The following is a 17,477-nucleotide window of genomic DNA, read 5'->3' as shown; positions in this document are numbered from 1 at the left end:
ATTCAGCAGAAAAGGTCTTCACCCTTGGCTCTTTAAACTATAAATATCACTGGGTTGATTTAGCCTGAAACTGATGTCAAACTCAAGTTAACAATGCTCCATTTCCCATTAAAAAGCTACTGGAATTTGGTAATTGTACTCAGTTACCAGCCCAACTACAATTAAAAAACACAAGCTAGATTAACATTAAAACTCTGTTGAAATATACTCACAAAAATATGTTTTTGTGAGCAAAATTCTCAGATGGGCAAATAAGTAGTTTTTACTTCAGCTCTAATAAAGTGTGAGTATTATTTTATTTCACTTTGTTCTAGATATTTCAATCTTGTTGAGACATAAATACCATTGTCAAGAGCAACCTCTTTGTATTATGGCAGCCATATTGGCTGTATTGAGTTTGGGGTTGGTGAGAAACCTAAAATTGATTCGATTTCCAGGAACTGCTTAATCAAGCTTCAAACTTGGAAATTTCAACTTTTAACTAAAAATTGTTGACGTATAAAATAAGCTACATCCTTAAACAAATAAAACGGAGCCGAAGGATGTAGCTGGGTTTTTTTTTCTACAAGAGATGGCACTTCGTATTAAAAAGTGCTGTTTTGAAATATCTGCAAAATGGTCATTTTGAAAACTTCAGTCGCCGACATATTAGCACGTCGCTGAACAGTCATTTCATTTCCATTATTAATGACGATTCATGATTTTACAACTAATGAAAAAACGGAATACAGTTTATTAGAAACTAAAAATATTGCATTTTCTACTATCGATCGAGCTACAGCTTGTGGCGTTTGAGTTTTAAAGGTCTACCGCCGCATTTGCGTCTTTCCGGTTTTATTTTGAAAAACCTCTACCCGGAAGTAGTCGACGCGACGCAAGTAGCATGAGCTAACGTTACATCTTTACTCGTTTGACAACATCCTCTGTCTCACCTGTCAGGCCACAAACATGTAAGAGTAAATTACGCTGCGATAACCGAGTCCACCTTAGGCTGTTGGTTGAAGGTTGAAGTGAGTCCGACGCAGAACAGAAAAAACGGAAACGGCTAATTTGCTAACACACATATTCATGTGCGTTCTGCTTTCACCGTCATATTGCTAGTTTTGTCGTCAGTATGGCCCTGTAGCCAAAGTAGACTTTTCTGTTTGTACAATATTTCTTCGTTTCTTCACGACTTAAGTGCTTTATTCGGGCTCAAAAAGGGGGAAGTGAGCTTGTTCACCCTGCAGGCCTTCATGTGTGTTTTGTTTTCTGCTTCGAAACATCGTTGAAAAACGGGGTCGTTTTGGTTCAGCCTGCTAACAAGTCCCTGCGCTGCGATAACAACTACTTTAATGAGATAAGAGTCGGCGCATCCCGGTCGTTATAATGAGTTTCTTTAGTTTTGGACAAAGTGCAGAAATCGATGTAGTCCTCAACGACGCCGAAACGAGAAAAAAGGTCGAGCACAAGACCGAAGATGGGAAGAAAGACAAATACTTTCTTTTCTACGACGGGGAGACGGTCAGTGGAAAGGTGAATGTGACGCTGAAGAACCCCGGGAAGAGGCTGGAGCATCACGGCATCAAAATTGAATTTGTCGGCCAAATAGGTGGGTGGGAAGTATTAGTCATATAATGCAACAAATGATCACAAGCAAGTTATTCCTTTGATCTGGAATTTAAACATTATTCTTCATAAAGCACTGGGTGTACTTCATAAGAATATTTGTGAAATGCAGAGATTTGTAGTTTAGGAGAGCTTGCCTATTGCACTTTGTTTGTTTTCTAGAAAAGCACATCCGGTGTCAACCTTTGGGAGTTTCTTTCTCCAGATTTTTCTTCACATTACAATCTCAAGCTTCAATTCAATGTATTCTGGTTTTATTTGATGGACCAGCTTTGTGTGCATCTGTGAGCTTTCCAAGTCAACCCGGTGAAATATTGTTGAATTCTTTCAACAACAACAAAAAAATTGATTGAACAGATTAACTGGACAGTATCTGCGTATATCAAATTTAAAATTTCAAGGTGACAGATGTTCATCTGGATTTAGGTGTTGGTCATTCTAACACAGAGTAATGATTCTAAACCACTTAATTGCAGCCCTGGTTGTATATTTAGGATCACTGTCCTGAAAGGTTAACCTCCTGTCCAGTCTCACATCCTTGGCAGCCTCTAACCAACTTTTTAAAATATATTCTTTCTTGGGGTTGCCTTGAAGTTAACTCCGTCTATTGTCTCCCTGACCAGCTCCAATGTAGAACAGCATCTACAGAACACAGCGCTGTCACCACTTCATTGCATAGTTTATATTTGGCGTGATGTGCTGCGTTAGTTTTCCATGACACACAGTGTTGTGTACATTGTCCAAACAGTTAAATTTTGGTCTGATCAGAACCAGAGCACATTCTCAGTGCGGTTGTCGAGCCTACTGCATCGTTACTGGTAAACTTAAACAGGGCTTCTTACATGGAGCCAGTTTAAGGACTTCAAAACTGGAGTAATGTTCTCTGTCTTCCTGGTTTTGGTGACATTAGTCCATTAATCCTGGACAGAGGGTATAGAAGGCTGACTTTGTAACTATCTTTATGTGACTCTGAAGGTTCAGACCTGAGTCACTATTGTTCTCCTTCCCCTGCTCTTCAGTAAAGGTGGAAGGTCATGTGTTGACAGGTATTTGCAGTTGTCCCACTCTCTGTAAATGTTTAGATATTTGATTGAACAGTTCTTTACAAGATAAAATGTTGTTTTGCAACCAAAATCTTTGGTCATCACGATGCTGTTTGGTCACTAGTGTTCCTCATCAAACAAATAATTACTACACAGAACAGCTGGATTTATACTGAGACCACATTACGCATAGATAAACACTATTTATAAATTAGGCACTTCTGAAGGCAATTAGTGCATTTAATTTAGTGCCATCCTAAAGTGCAAATCAAACTCAGATTTTTCATGTGTAAACAATTTTACAGTTGTGCACTACTATGTCCATAAAATTTATTGAAGTTTGTGGTTGCAATCTGGAAAAATCTTAGTGCAGTAGTGTCCAAATATTTTGTCTTGGGAGTCAAAACAAGAAGTTAAACTTCACTGTGGGCCACAAAATTAATAAAATTAAAAATGCAAAATTATTATTATTATTATTATTTTTGTGACTCTTTACCTGCTCAACAATAAATCCATTTTTAAAATAAAGTCTGTATATAATTGGTGATCCAAAACATAACAGTGCTGTTGGGCTGTTGCCTTGTTAAAAGAAAAAAAAAACAATTTCCACATTATTTGGGTCATTAAATGCTTTTTATCTTGTTGGCTACATTTTTACCCATTTTTGACTTGTGGTGAAGAGGTGGTGAACCAAATCATGTCAAAGGTCACAAATGGGCCCTGTGTCAAACTTTAGACACCGCTGTCTTTGGGGTATGACTACCTTTGAAATGGACTGTATAAACATAAAATATAACAAATGCATTAAAAAAAAGCAATTATCCTATTCTATACACTCCCAGTTGAACTGAAGGAAATTTGCAGCCTAAATGTGAAACTGGAAAGTAGTACATGGAGGTGGGTAGTGATTATTTCTGGGGTTTGTCCTACATATCGTGGTGCAAAACACCTGAATGGTGCTTCATCATAACCAGTGATGTGAGCTGCATCACGGTTGGGAGGCTTGTCCCAAATCTCCAGGCGGAAATCAACAACAAAGTGTTCAATGCCTTCCAAACTGAAAGTATCAGAGGATCATGGCTGCAAGGAAACAGAAAGACCTGTGCTGATGTGATCCTCCACATGCTATAGATAACACTGCTGTAGTTGTATGAATATTTAGTAGCAAAATAAAGTGTATTCTTTTAATATTTTCAGTGAAAGAGACAGGAATGTTTGTCTCTGTGCCGATAGATAGTAATGTACCAGAAATACTTGGACGTAATGTAATTTGAGCTTGGTTTAATTATATTTAAGATTTTTGCATTTTATTATTGTTATTATTATTATTGTTATTATTTAATTCTTCACCATCCAAAAAATCTTAACTTTAGCTTCAAATCCATTTCTCATATATTCTGTACAATATAAAGTCCCAAGTAGTTTTGGTTTCAGCTGAGTAATTATTACTTGTATTTAAATGCGAGTTTTGTTTACTGTTAAAAAAATCGTACCGTATTCCAAAAATGTTTACATTTTTTAAAATGTAGATTAAAGCTAGAGTTGTCAAAGTTTCTTTAACCAAAGGAATTAATGATTGATTTAAACTTGTATGTAATCATGTTCCATATTATCATGAAATAACAAGCAGTTAAAAAAAAAAAAGCATTCAAGTGCAGGGTAACGTACTGGCTTTCATAGACATATTTATACTTTTAATGTAATTTTGTGTAGATTGCCTTGTTATGTTTTTGGGTTTTTTTGGATTTTTAACCTCACCTTTCTCCCCCGACGTTTGTCCAGAGCTGTATTACGACAGAGGAAACCATCATGAATTTGTTTCCCTGGTGAAGGATCTTGCGAGACCCGGTGAAATAACGCAGTCGCAGACCTTCGACTTTGAGTTCACACATGTCGAGAAACCCTACGAGTCCTACACAGGCCAGAATGTCAAGCTAAGGTGCGTTTGATCATTCGCTCCGCTGCTGTGCAGGTACAGAGGATGTAAGGGTTACATTTTAACCCGTTTGGCATGCAACACGTTTAACCGACGATGTTGTCTTTATGCCACATTTATAGATTGGATGTAAAAAATCTGTTTACGTTTTTAGGTACTTCCTTCGCGCCACGGTGATAAGAAGATTAAATGACATAAATAAAGAGATGGACATTGTGGTCCACACACTGAGCACCTATCCTGAACTCAACTCCTCCATCAAGATGGAAGTTGGAATCGAAGACTGCCTCCATATTGAGTTTGAGTATAACAAATCTAAGTAAGACATGTTGAGATTATAAACTACTCCATGGACAGTTGTGATTTCGTTTAACATCAGCAACAAGCGAAGAAAAGCTGATGTTTGTTCCAAAAAGAAATCTGCACCCATTGAATCTTTAGATGTTATTGCTTACTGATCACAGGCATATTTTAAAAAAAAACAAACAAACATTTTGTAGCGTTTCTTGATTATGGGGAAAAATAAGTTAGAGTTGCATTGGCTCTCAAACAGGAGAGCAGCATTACTTTTACACAGCTGAATATTGTTGAAAATCTTCATGTGAATAAGAAAACATGAGCTAACTAATCAACAAGGCATATCAAAACAGAGAGGATGCAAGCTAGCATTAGCTCTTGCTAGTCCCACCCTGTGTAAAGATCCTCAGCAGAGCAAGATGTGCTCGCTTCAAAAGTCTTTTTCCTGAAGACTTTTGAAGCGATGGTTGAATATGAAATATAATGCTTTTAAGTGTGTTGCTGGTAGAAAGTTAAAGCCGGTTCCTAAAACCAGCTGTTTTAGGAACCAAGGGAAAAACTGTCAAAACCAACAACAACAAAAATGGTTGGAAATATTTTATGGGCTTGTAGTGCTAGAGCAGAGTATACTTCTGATTTCAAAGTGTAGACGAAAAACATTAAAATTTTACCACAAAGGATATAAAGAGTTGAAAAACAATTTCTTTTTCCTGTTTGTTAATCCTCATAGGTAAAAAACGATCCATAGGTAAAAGAAAAGAAAAAAAACGGGGTTATTCATGTATCAGCTTAAAGGTTCCTTGACCAAAAATCAAACTAAAATAATCTTCATTCATTACTGAAGTAAGTTTGTTTTTTTTTTCTTCTTCTTCTTTGGTTTCTATCTTTTGTTTTGTGACAGATACCATCTGAAGGATGTGATTGTGGGCAAAATCTATTTCCTCCTGGTGAGGATTAAAATAAAACACATGGAGATCGACATCATCAAACGCGAGACGACCGGCACCGGCCCGAGCGTCTACCACGAAAACGACACGATCGCAAAGTACGAGATCATGGACGGAGCGCCGGTTAGAGGTGAGCGTCTTTCATTTAGCGTTACAGCTCTAACAAACAAGCAAAAAAAAAAAAGGCAATTAAATGCGATTCATCTTTCAGGTGAATCTATTCCTATCCGATTATTTCTGGCCGGTTATGATCTGACTCCGACCATGCGAGACATCAACAAGAAGTTCTCCGTGCGCTACTACCTGAATCTGGTATTGATCGATGAAGAGGAGAGACGCTACTTTAAACAACAGGTATGGGGGGGGGAAAAAACAAAAGTGAAGGGCCTCGGTTATAAAAAAAAAAAAAAAAGAATAAAATTACACTCAAGTTATAGATTAAAAGGCAAAAAAAAAGGAAGTACCAGATCACCAACACACTGAGCTCACCGTCATTCGCTTTTGGTGATGCGCACAACGCATTTATTTCCCATTGAGCATAAAATAAAGAAACACCGACCTTAACAATCCAGCTTGTTCCGCCACTCGGACACAGATTGAATTCTAAAATTGATCGCCCCACAGTCCATTAACTTTTCAACTCGCGTCAACTAAAGCGAGTCTTTCATTCACACGGATCGATATGAACCGCTGGTTTGCTGTAGCGCTCGCACGCCCCTGGTTACGCTCTGCAGGCGCAACAACAACAGAGCCTGATGGAACAGTTTAAGTGCTACATTGGAGGCTCATTAGTTGTTTTAAAAGTCGGACCTGCTGCAGGGATCAGGAGGGCGTGGTCGCCGTTTGGGATAAATGTGCTAAATTCATGGCAAAAACACAAAATCTTACCAAGCGTTTTTGGTTTAGTAGAGAATGTCTTCTTTTTTTTTCACATTTAGTGCATGAAACAATGGTTTGGAAACTAAAATTTTGAATTTTGTTTTTCTTCTTCTCATTTTAAATTAGTTTGAGCCAAAATGTTTAAGAAATCTGTAAAAAGAGGCATTTCTATCATCTTTTACACTTTTTCTGTTAACACGAGATAATCTAGTCAGGCTCAAACCTCATTTTAATGTCAACCTTCATGGAAGTGAGTTACTTTCAGAGTTTTAGATTAGTAGATGACCCGATTATGTTAAATAATTCACCTTTTTTGGGGTAAAAGCAGATTTTGTTTTTGGTCAATAATTCCTTAAAATGTATAAAAAAGTACTAGTTTCACTGTGAGATTACTGCACTTATGACAAGGGAAAAATGTCTTCATAATCTGCTTCTGGAACTAGAACTTTTTCATCTATATTAAAGGATTATTATTTGCAGTGTAATAAGATATTTGCTAGACCAAAAATGCTTGGTAAAAATTTTTTTTTGCAATGCCGGAGTATAGAAAATTATTTCCATTTTTTTTTCTTGTACCATTGTGTAATTGTTCTAATAATCCATCAATTCTTCCACGCACTTCTTTCATCTTTTGACCCATCCATCCATTCGTCCATCTGTTAATCCCTAATCCCTTGTGTGGTGTGTTGATCTGTTTATCCATCCAGAGTTGTGCTCATGTTCCATTTGAAATCTCTGCCATTATTTATAGGTGAAACTTTAGATTTAAGCAGCGAGTCTGGACTACTGCAAAAGTAAAACATACAGGAACGGTGTTAGACCACAACACGTCGATACAGAACTGCTGCTGCATGTTTCTGTCGCAGCTTCGCTCTCTCTCTCTCTCTTGTTCTCTCTCTTTCTCTCTCTGTCTGCGGCTTTTAGCGGACATCCCCGTGCAGTCTTTGCTGAGGAAGCTCCAGCTCTTACTTAAATCACGGCCGCCAGCGTTCTGATACATAATGCATGAAACTGCATCACAATAAAGGTTAGCCCTCTCTCTGTGGGTCAGGGGAAAATGTGGCCAGGAAAGTAAAGCAGGGATATTCTCAATGAAATCTGTTTTTGAATGTGGTTTTATTAAAGTACTTTTGTTGTTGTTTTCCCCGCTCTTGGAAGATGTCATTTAGGCTGCTGACCGAGCAGCGATCGCTATTAATCTCTTCTGATGCTTTTTTTAGATTCCATATGAAAACTAATCTCCTGGTGTGTTAAATGTTGCAGTTCATTTATGCATCCCTTAGTCCAAAACATGGGTCTGCAACCTTTACTATCCAAAGAGGCATTTCTGAACCCAATGCAGTGACGTTAAGCCATTTTAGAACCACAAATATTACGTGGCATGATGTATTATTTTTTTTCATAAATATCTACTACAAGAAGTCGGTTATTTAAAAAAAAAACCCAGTGATTTTATTCTTATCTTTAGGTTTGAAATATAGAAAACTCTAAAGATGATGGTAACATTTTCTGATATGGGATGTTGATATTTGCACATATTTTTTTTTTTGCCTATTATTAATAGATAGACCTACATAAAAATGACAGGTACTTTTAGTGACAGTTGTGGAAGCTTGTTGCAAACCCCTGGTTCAGATCATGGGATTTGGACCAAACAGATGTTGGACTTCTTTTGACTAAAGTAAAGCACCATAATTTTACTAAAAATAAAACTGTGGCAGTACATGTTTACCACTGTGTTGCACTGTAACCAGATAAATTGTCAAGTACTTTCTATACTTGGAACCTAGAGTGTTGGATATAATTATGTCATATCTTAAAGGATTAGCTCATATTTTAACAAAACATATAGATCTGGATGTTCTCTACATTCAGTCTGTAGTTAAAAAAAAAACCCTGGGTTTTGTTGCAGAACTTCCTCTTTAGTCAAGTAGACTTAAGTATTTATTTGGAACAGAAATACAAAGTAAAATTACACAAAATGGACAAAGATGATTTGGAAAGATGAGACTGAAATGTGACTTTTGTTTCATTAATTGTTGATTTAATGCTGGTTGCAAAATGCTCTTTATACAGTTCTGTTTTGAAATATAAACACTCAACAAGCTAAAGTTTCTCCTTAGTAGCACGAAGTAGCGTCAACTTCTCAACAAAAATTACTTGTGCGCTTCAAAGGCGAAGATGTAAGAGAGAAAAAATGTAACTTGATGGAGGGGGGGAAAAAGCATGATTCTAATAAAAATGGCTGACTTATTTATTTCGAAAGATGTTGTTAGTTAATTCCTTCCTTCAAGAGTCCCACAGACTGTATGAATATCTCTGCTCATGGGGTATCAAGTGTTTCACGTATTTTATTTTTTCATCTTTTATTTGTATTTTTTTTACTATTTTTATTGTGAACACAATAGAAGTTTGAAATCATACACATGAACAAGAAATGCAAAAGACATATTTTTGTACTACAATAATCTTAACATGCTCGAAAAGGAGTACGTAAAAGTAAGAAACTTTTATTTTTTTATTCAGCATCGTATATTTATGAAATACCTATATTTCATAAATACTATATTTATTTAATACACATTATTAAATAAAGTTTAATAATGTGAGAAAACCCACATTTTCTGTTTATTCATTCAGTATTTGTTATAGCTGATAAAATAATAGAAGTTAGTAATGATTTTTTTTTGGGGGGGGGGTTCTTCCATTCAGCTTTATATGAAAAACATAGTCTGTTCAGATTGTGAATAATCCACTGAAGTCTGCTTGTGCAGGGCTGCAAAAAGAAATAAACAAAAAAAAAGAGTCACCTTTCGTTATCTCCACCCTAACAGGAAATCACACTGTGGAGAAAAGGAGACGTGGTGAGGAAAAGCATGTCCCATCAGGCCGCCATCGCCTCCCAGAGGTTCGAGGGCTCGGCCGCTTCAGAGAGCGCCCTGGAGCAGGCCGCCAAGGAGGAGAGCGGGTAGCTCCGCCCTCCTTCCGCTCGCCGGCAAATCTGCACTGGACGGGTGATCACCTGACAACTGTGCAAACATCTGGCGAGGCAGCTGTTTTACTCGTGGCTGTGCTGGTTTAAAAAAAAATAAAATAAAACGAGTGAAAAGGGAGGAAGGAGGAGGGGAAAAAAACACAGCACGATGCACACTAATACCGTGCGTGAACTTTTAAAAAAGGAAGAAGAAAAAAACAGTTTGCATGAGGCGTTCAGGGTGGCTACAGGCTCCTTCCTCACACATGCTTATTATTTTCTGTACAGGAATCAAACTAATCACCTGTCGCAGTGTCTGCTGTGTAAGATCACGTAAAATTCCTTACATTTTTACACTTTCTTCATTACATTCTAATGCTTTTTGGATGTATTGATTTCCCTTTTTCTTTGTCAAATACCAATTTTCTACCAAGTGAATCTCTGACATTCCACGTTGAATGAATGAATTCCTATAAGGTCTAACAAGGAGAGAGAACATAAGAGAATCGACTTTGCACTGCTTGATCTTGTTGAACACGTTTTCCTTTTTCTTTTTTTTTGTTGCACAAAACGCATCAGAAACTGGAACCCGTTTGGGCGAGAGCTTTGAAGTATTATCCCACTTTCTGTTTTTGTGTTGTTTTTTTAATCTGTAAATAAGACCAGTCAAACCTGTTAACCTGTTCCAGCTTGTATAGGTTGATTTAACCCGGACACAGAGCTACAGATTGACCTTGTCATGTCCATGTGCTTTTACCTCAGCATTCCAGTGGTGTTTCGGAGAAGTGTTTGTATTAGGGTCCGACCGTATGGAGTCATCTGTATCCTCCTCATTAGAGACTTGAAAGTTGTGCCTATGTGTATTAAGCTAATGAAAATCTTCCTGCCTCTAACATGATTTTAGTCTTTTAACCAGAGAAAAATTACAGTAGAACTATCTATCTTTTGCAAAATGCTTATCGATTACTCCTCATTCCCAAGCGTCCAATAAATTGATGCCAAATGGAAAACTCTTGTGTGTTTGTCCATAATTGAGTGGATTTATTAATGCGGCACAATTCTGAATGCAAAATGAAAGTAGCATTCAAAGCTTGAGACAACACAAACATTAGTTCCGGGTTGTAAAAATACCACTGATGGCCATCACTTTCTAATTCCACTAGTTTTACATTCCTAATACCACTTCTGTACCAGTTTAGACACCAACACTTTGCTAACTAGTGGATTGGTGTCCAGCTATGTAGTAGCACGAAAGCCTCGCCATACGATTCTGCTCGATTCTCATCTCCATTCAGTGCTTCGTCTTTCCCCATTGAGCTCAATTTGCCCAGTAGAATTTCCACCAGGCCATTCAGCGGACAGAAAGAGGAATTGTGAGCAATGACGTCAATTTTTCTGTGCCGTTTCAGAATTGTAGTCTGCCGTGGTTGTAGTTTTGGCAGAGGTAGAAGTGAAACGTAGCCATTCGGTTCAGGTTGGCTACGCTTTCAAATATTGAATTAATAGCCATCTTTAATCTTCGCAGTGAGGGATGGTTGTTTACAGCGCAGGTAATTTCTGGTAAGCTTCATAGCGTCAAATAGATGTGTTACATCACGGCCAAACTTTAGCAACTGGGTAAAATTTAAAACTCCAATAAAGTTCACACCTTCAGCAAGCAAATAGCCTAGAGTCCAGACCTTTGTACAAAGTAAAGCATAGAACAAAGGCATTGTTTTACCAGGCTAACATAGTCCCAACTAGCTTTGTGATGAATTATGCTCACTGGCTACTTACTAGTTACACCCATCGACCTCCTTAAGTTGGGAGCATCAGAAATGGGAAAGACGTTGGTTTTAAGTGACTTTGAACTTGGTTTGGTTGTTCATGGAAGACTGGTTGGGCGCAGAATTTCGAAAATTGTAATTCTGCTGGGATTGTCACTCACCCATCTTGAGGGTTTGCGGAGAATGTTAAAAGGAGAAAGGAAGTCCAACCCTGTACTAGCAAGGTGTGCCAGTTAGCAAGTCTGTGTTTTTCTTAAAAATTACAACATAGACGTTTTAATATAAATTGACAATGTGTAAGTATGTTCCTAAATCTTCACTAGTTAACTAGTTGGGCTTATTTTGTTCAACGGCTTGAATAATGTGGTTAAAATAAGCTTTGACAAGGTCATCCACCAAATCACTGGATTTTAGGGTAATTGCTATATTGTTGCATTGTGTGTCGCTTCGTCCATCTAGCAGGCCTTTGACGCTGTTAGTAAGCTAGCAGATAAAAGTTGCACTAGTTGGCAAACTCAGCTTCTTTGTCTTTTTGAGCTTGTGCAGCAGAGTATTACAACTAGTGTAACTGGTTAAATGTCTTTGCAAACCAGTTAGTGAAAATGACGCCTCACATCAAGGGTATAGAATATTTATGCAGCCAGCTTGTCAGGCCCAAGGCCGAGCGGCTGCTGTATGTAGTCAAATGAAGGTGCCTTGTGTTTCTGTTAAACAGATTTGGGGAAGGATTTCCAGACGTACCGCAAACACCACAATGGCGTGTTGCCGTTATCATAGCGTCGGCTGGTATTACTGCTGATCTGCACGCTGACATTCAGGTTATTAAATCTTAATGCAGGGAGACAAAAGGGGCTGCTGGATAATGTAGAGGAGGAGCTGTGCTCCGAAAGAACATCTCACCAGAGAGACTTAGCTCCGCTTTGAATTGTCTCGTTACGAACTGTGCCAAGCCTGATGAGGGGCAGATGTGCCCAAGGACAGGCGTTCTTTCAAAGGAGATCAGGTACTGCCACGCAACCGAAAGCTGAACTATGGCTCTCTCTCTGATCCCCAGTTAAAAAACACAATTTTATTCAAATGTACACAAGCTCAGATTTAAAAGAAAAATGCTGCCTCTAAAATAAAAGCTAGCATTTAGCCTCTTTCAAAAAGAATGTCCCTCATACGAAAAGAAAACTGAGGCAAGGTCTCTGGATGAGACTTCTTCCTGTAAGGAACCAGTGCTAACAATTGCTAACTCTCTTTGAGGAATTCCTATCTGCAAATGTTAGCACTCAGGTAGCGCAACACATAACTGTACTACAAATTAAACTCATGGTTTTTGTTTTATTGTTCTGAACTTCCATATCTTTAATCGTCCTAGATGGGTAGCAGATCCAAGGAGGAAAATCCATTTCTATTTCAACATTATAATACATAGTTAGTCTCTGCCTGAGAAAACAGAAATGCATCTCTTTGCTAAGATAAAGGCAGAATAAGTGTTTCACATTTTTTAAATATAAAAGAATAACCATGAATTCCACAGATGTGTCTCCTTTTTCTCTCTTTAAAAATGCATAACTCACCAAAAAAAAAAGAAAAGGAAAGAGAGAGTTGCCTTCCCTGATGTAATCGCGTTCAACTCGGTGAAGTCGTTGCTGCATTTTTCATCATCACTTCCTGTCATGCAAACACGAGTCGCATAATTTAGATCAGCATTGTGCACAATTTTCATTTTCGCCTTATGAACAACATAAAATGATTCTTGTATTGGTTGGTAACAAAATTCTAATTTGTGTTTAGAAGAAAGTCAAACGTATAATGTTCAAATGTCCAAATTCCACAGCACATCTACATGCTAAGGTTGTCAGAGTCAAGCTAGCATAACTGACCTCGCTATTTTTTTTATTAAAACTGTTCTTGACCTGGGAAATGTGATACCCTTGGACCTTATCTATCTGTCATAGTATTCACAATCAGTAGCAAAGCACTGCGTTGTTTTCTCTTTTGTATATCACGCATACATTTAAGATTTAGCGCGTTACTTTGACAACTTGACAGCTAAAACCAAAGATAGTCATCGAGCAGAACTTGTGCGTGTGGTTTCATGTTGTCCGTATGTTGTGAATGCATCCTTCTTACATGCAACAGTTTAATTTATTCCTGCTAAAGCAAGCTCCCAGAAGAAATCTCTGGTCAAAACAAACTAATTTATTATTCTAAATAGTGAATGGTTTCACAGCGTCGTGAACCCAGTCCTTCACAGTGGCTCTTTGTCCTCCAGACTCAAAATGAAGTCAAACTCCTCTATGGAAAAAAAAAAAAAAAAAGCAATTAGAACCAGGTTGGGATTGTGACATAAAACCACAGTGACTGGTTCGTACAGACCTGGAGTGAGAGGCTGAACGGAGAGCCGGGCCCTGGTGAACAGAGCCACGTCCTTCAGAGGTCCTCCGTTGGCACGGTGCTGGAGGTGGTGTTCCTTCAACTCCCACAGAGGAACAAAACGCTTCATCATTCTCTGAAACTGAACATCCACCTGAGGAACCGGGAACCCAAAGCTCAGCTCCGAAGAGGAATCTTTACTATCAACCAACCGCTGAACGGACCGTGTTCCTAACTTACCATGCTCCACTTGGGGTTGTCCGGCGTGCTGCTGGCATCGTAGTGAGCGTCTTTCTTGTCAAACTGAGTGTGGTCCACGTAGGCTTCCTTCACGATCTGATCCAGGAAACAGAGCTGAGCGTCAAACCTACAGTACCTCCCAGAAGGACTCATATGTCATACCAACTTGATCATACACCATAATTGTGAAGTGGAGGAAAAATGATGCATGGGTTTTCCAAATTTGATAAATAAAAATCTAAAAACACTGCATTTTACAATTTAGGTGACTAATAGGCAGCACTGGATTTTGTTTAGGAGTATAAGCAGGGCTTATGCAGGCTTCACCAACTCAAATTTAAGACTTCTTAAGACCCTTTGAAGACCATTACGAATGAAATTTAAGACCCATATCACAAGAGATGTACAAAAAAATGCAGGGCACCAAAACTGTGAAATTTCCAAGGTCTTTTTGTGGCTCTTGGTAGCAGCATTGTGCTTCTTACATAATGAAAATGGCACATGGCTTTCTAGCTAGCTGGCAAGCTAGCTAGGGACTCGAACGCTAGTTGCTGACGACTTGTTTGTTTACTTGCTAGCTAGAAAAGAGCTAGCAAGTAAACTATTTAGCTAGCTACGATATCTAGCAAGTATTAGCAGCGTATTACAGGTAACCTTGACTCATAGAATCAGTGAGTCAAGATGTCAAAGTTTTGCCTTAAAGAAAAGTCCTGGGAGGAAAAACCTACACATATATGAGATTATACATATATACTACTGAGATTATATTTATATGAGATTAAATAGTCCCACCACAACCCAATTTAAGATCTGTGATTTGTTTATTTAAGGACAATTAACATTTTCTTTAGTCAATTTCAGACATTGTAAGGCCTTCAACTTCCATAAATAAATTTAAGGCTGCTTAAGGAGGAGCTGATATCCTGTTAAGGGTGCTTTTCAGGTTTATATTTGTAAAAGATTCTCAAAACCATGCATAACTTTGTCATAATTGTGCTCTACTCTGTGTTGGTCTTAATAAAATACATTAAATTTTGTAATTATAGAAAGGAGAAAAAAAAAATCACAGAACTGTTCCAGGGGTCTGAATACTTTTTTATTATTATTATTAATGCTTCAACAGGAGAAGAGTGACTCACTGTCATGACCCCTGCGATCCCCGGCTCCTTGCAGTTGCTGTGGTAAAAGAAGGCCTGCTGCCCCACTTTCATCTGCCTCATGAAGTTACGAGCCTGAAGACACGAATTTCCACTTTTCCTCATAGAGTTTTTTTGGGTTTTTTTTTTACAAAATAAAAGCGGAGTTAAATTATCAACTCGACACACCTGGTAGTTGCGGACGCCGTCCCAGCAGCCGGTCTGATTGGGCAGAGCCTTCAGATCCTCGATGCCAAACTGAAAAAATAAATAAATAAATGATGCGTGGACGTGAAACGCTCAGGCAAGGACCACAATTCCTCTCGTTTCCTAAAGAAGGTGATCCTGTTTTCTGTACCTTTACGTCGACGCCGTTTTCAAAGCGGCTCTCGGGCTCAGACTTCATGAGCCAGCGGGCGAAAACGGGAGAGCCTGCAGATTCAGAAACCTTCCCGGTTTTTGCATCAGGAGCTGCAGCTTTCCTCTTCCCGCCAGCTGCAGAGGTTTCCTCGGCATCGACGATTTTGCCTGCAACGTTCAATTGCTCATTAAGAAATAAGAAAGCAAGAAGAGTATTTAATAGGTCTCTTTTTCTAGTTGCTGTCAAACATAGTCTTTGACAAATATAGTGTTGGCTAATGGGTTTACAAATGACGTAAGCATAAATAACTAAAGCCTTGTCATATATGTTTTTGAATAAATAAAACATGCATATAACATTTAATAAAAAGTTTTATCCTGCAGGGAATTTAAATGCTTACCTGAATTTGCAGATGCTTTTCTCACTCTGGGCTTTTTCTTTGGGGGCATCCTTCACAGTCTGCAAAGATCCACTGGAGGATCTTGGGACTCTGTGTACTATTCAGTGCTTTTATCCCCTGCTTGAGATATATAGACTTTTATCAAACAAATTTTAGCGTCCAGGTAAATATAAAGACAAATGACGGGTATTTATTTGATTGCAAAAAGAAAAGCAACAACCACAAACTGGGGGAAGGGTGGTTACCTGTAACGTTTATTTAAGTGTGGCGAAAGTAAAGGCAGTAGAAATCTATCATGGGACGAACACTTTATCACAGCACTGTAATATTAAACACTATTTTTTCATTTTTACAGTGTGCCCTCCGTAAAATATTAATCTTACAAGTTTATGCTGCGTAAAATTTCCAGGCTCGTTCAAAACGGTTAGAAGCTGTACCTGCTAACCACAACAACTAACATTTTAATTGTGGGATTAATAAAAAAAAGAAAACGCAGGAAGAATCATGTTTATTTTCCAGTTTTTGTATAATAAATAAATGTTTACGTCATTCACGTGAAACACCGCGACCCAGGCCGTGAATTGAGAACTATGTGCTCCTAATGACATGCGTTAAGTTAAAAAAAATGAACTAAAAACCCAGTGTAATGTATGGATAAATAATGTAAAGCCTAATGTCATACCTTCCTGAGTCAGACAGGCCTTCAAATCCCGCGAAAAGCCCACAGCGCGTGACGTCAACAAAATGCATTTTCTGACGCTCGCTATTCGGCTAATGTTGCATTCAGTGTTAAGCGAAAAGCGGGGTTTTAAACTTTTACTTTCTTACAGCTTGCCTCATACAACAGCTTGTATAACCTATTCTACTGAGCTAATTAATACACTTTGTGCGACTCATTGACACATATGTGTTTTAAATGCTGTCTGTGTTTTGTGCAGTGTTTGCACGAAGTCTGGCGATTTTCTATAAATAAGATTCGGTTGTATATTTTTTGCCACTTGAAAAACCTGGCCAGTATATCTGATTCCTATTACTATTGATGAAATTAGGCACACTATCGTCAGCCAGCAAAGCACTACTGACAGCTTAAAAAAATTAGAATAACTAATCCACTTGGAAAGATGACTTGGAGCCCAACTTTCCGAGGTATGTCAAATGCAACATAATCTTGTTGGCTGTTTAGTCCTTCTGGGACAAAATTTGTTTGCTTTCATTTCCGAGTATTTTATTATTATTATTATTATTATTATTATTATTATTATTATTATTATTATTATTATTATTATTATTATTATTATTATTATTATTATTGTTTACAACAGTCCATCATAAAAAGTAACTTGACATTAAAATACAGGAAGCAGTAGTTTATGTAGTTTATCACAGTGTGGTATGGCATGGGAGGCCTTAAGGAAAAATACATTACCCAGCAGCCAAACCATAGAGGTGCATGCGCTCGAAATGTTACTCGGGGAAGCAGCTGGAGTCCAGAGGTAGGAGTCGTTTCCTCCATTCAAACCAGCGAC

At 38.1% G+C, this 17,477-nt stretch overlaps 2 protein-coding genes across 5 annotated transcripts; one reads left to right on the top strand and one right to left on the bottom strand.

Moving 5' to 3' along the window:
• Positions 1–838: 838 nt before the first annotated feature.
• On the top strand, positions 839–10,694 carry vps26b (VPS26, retromer complex component B). The gene is made up of 6 exons (XM_005809470.3): positions 839–1,591; positions 4,434–4,590; positions 4,742–4,906; positions 5,786–5,961; positions 6,043–6,185; positions 9,545–10,694. Exons 1-6 carry the CDS (start codon positions 1,369–1,371, stop codon positions 9,680–9,682), a joined length of 1,002 nt encoding a protein of 333 aa, XP_005809527.1. The 5' UTR covers positions 839–1,368; the 3' UTR covers positions 9,683–10,694.
• A 2,068-nt stretch (positions 10,695–12,762) lies between these two features.
• On the bottom strand, positions 12,763–17,466 carry thyn1 (thymocyte nuclear protein 1). Of its 4 annotated transcripts, none has more exons than XM_023351059.1 (8): positions 17,378–17,466; positions 15,952–16,071; positions 15,549–15,718; positions 15,380–15,448; positions 15,194–15,286; positions 14,055–14,150; positions 13,818–13,968; positions 12,763–13,736 (listed from the first exon to the last, which is right to left on the bottom strand). In XM_023351059.1, exons 2-8 carry the CDS (start codon positions 15,998–16,000, stop codon positions 13,690–13,692), a joined length of 675 nt encoding a protein of 224 aa, XP_023206827.1. In that variant the 5' UTR covers positions 16,001–16,071; positions 17,378–17,466; the 3' UTR covers positions 12,763–13,689. The 4 variants fall into 4 exon arrangements, with proteins under 4 accessions (XP_023206827.1, XP_023206828.1, XP_023206825.1 ...); XM_023351060.1 differs by having other exon boundaries at positions 15,952–16,068; positions 17,378–17,465; XM_023351057.1 differs by lacking the exon at positions 17,378–17,466 and adding an exon at positions 16,634–16,969.
• Between the last annotated feature and the right edge of the window lie 11 nt (positions 17,467–17,477).

The sequence above is a fragment of the Xiphophorus maculatus genome, chromosome 18, assembly GCF_002775205.1.
Source record: "Xiphophorus maculatus strain JP 163 A chromosome 18, X_maculatus-5.0-male, whole genome shotgun sequence".
NCBI classification, from domain to species: Eukaryota; Metazoa; Chordata; class Actinopteri; order Cyprinodontiformes; family Poeciliidae; genus Xiphophorus; species Xiphophorus maculatus.
The sequence above is the reverse complement of the archived record's forward strand: the minus strand, read 5'-3'. Positions and strand labels throughout refer to the sequence as shown.

Excerpts from the sequence above, each read along its gene's own strand:
- thyn1 (XM_023351059.1), bottom strand. The coding sequence starts at position 16,000 with ATGCCCCCAAAGAAAAAGCCCAGAGTGAGAAAAGCATCTGCAAATTCA. Across the intron at positions 14,151-15,193 it reads GGATCGCAGGGGTCATGACA|ATCGTGAAGGAAGCCTACGT; the intron begins GTGAGTCACTCT and ends TTCCTGGATCAG. Across the intron at positions 13,969-14,054 it reads ACAACCCCAAGTGGAGCATG|GTGGATGTTCAGTTTCAGAG; the intron begins GTAAGTTAGGAA and ends CCGGTTCCTCAG.
- vps26b (XM_005809470.3), top strand. The coding sequence starts at position 1,369 with ATGAGTTTCTTTAGTTTTGGACAAAGTGCAGAAATCGATGTAGTCCTC. Across the intron at positions 4,591-4,741 it reads GGCCAGAATGTCAAGCTAAG|GTACTTCCTTCGCGCCACGG; the intron begins GTGCGTTTGATC and ends TTACGTTTTTAG. Across the intron at positions 6,186-9,544 it reads GACGCTACTTTAAACAACAG|GAAATCACACTGTGGAGAAA; the intron begins GTATGGGGGGGG and ends CCACCCTAACAG.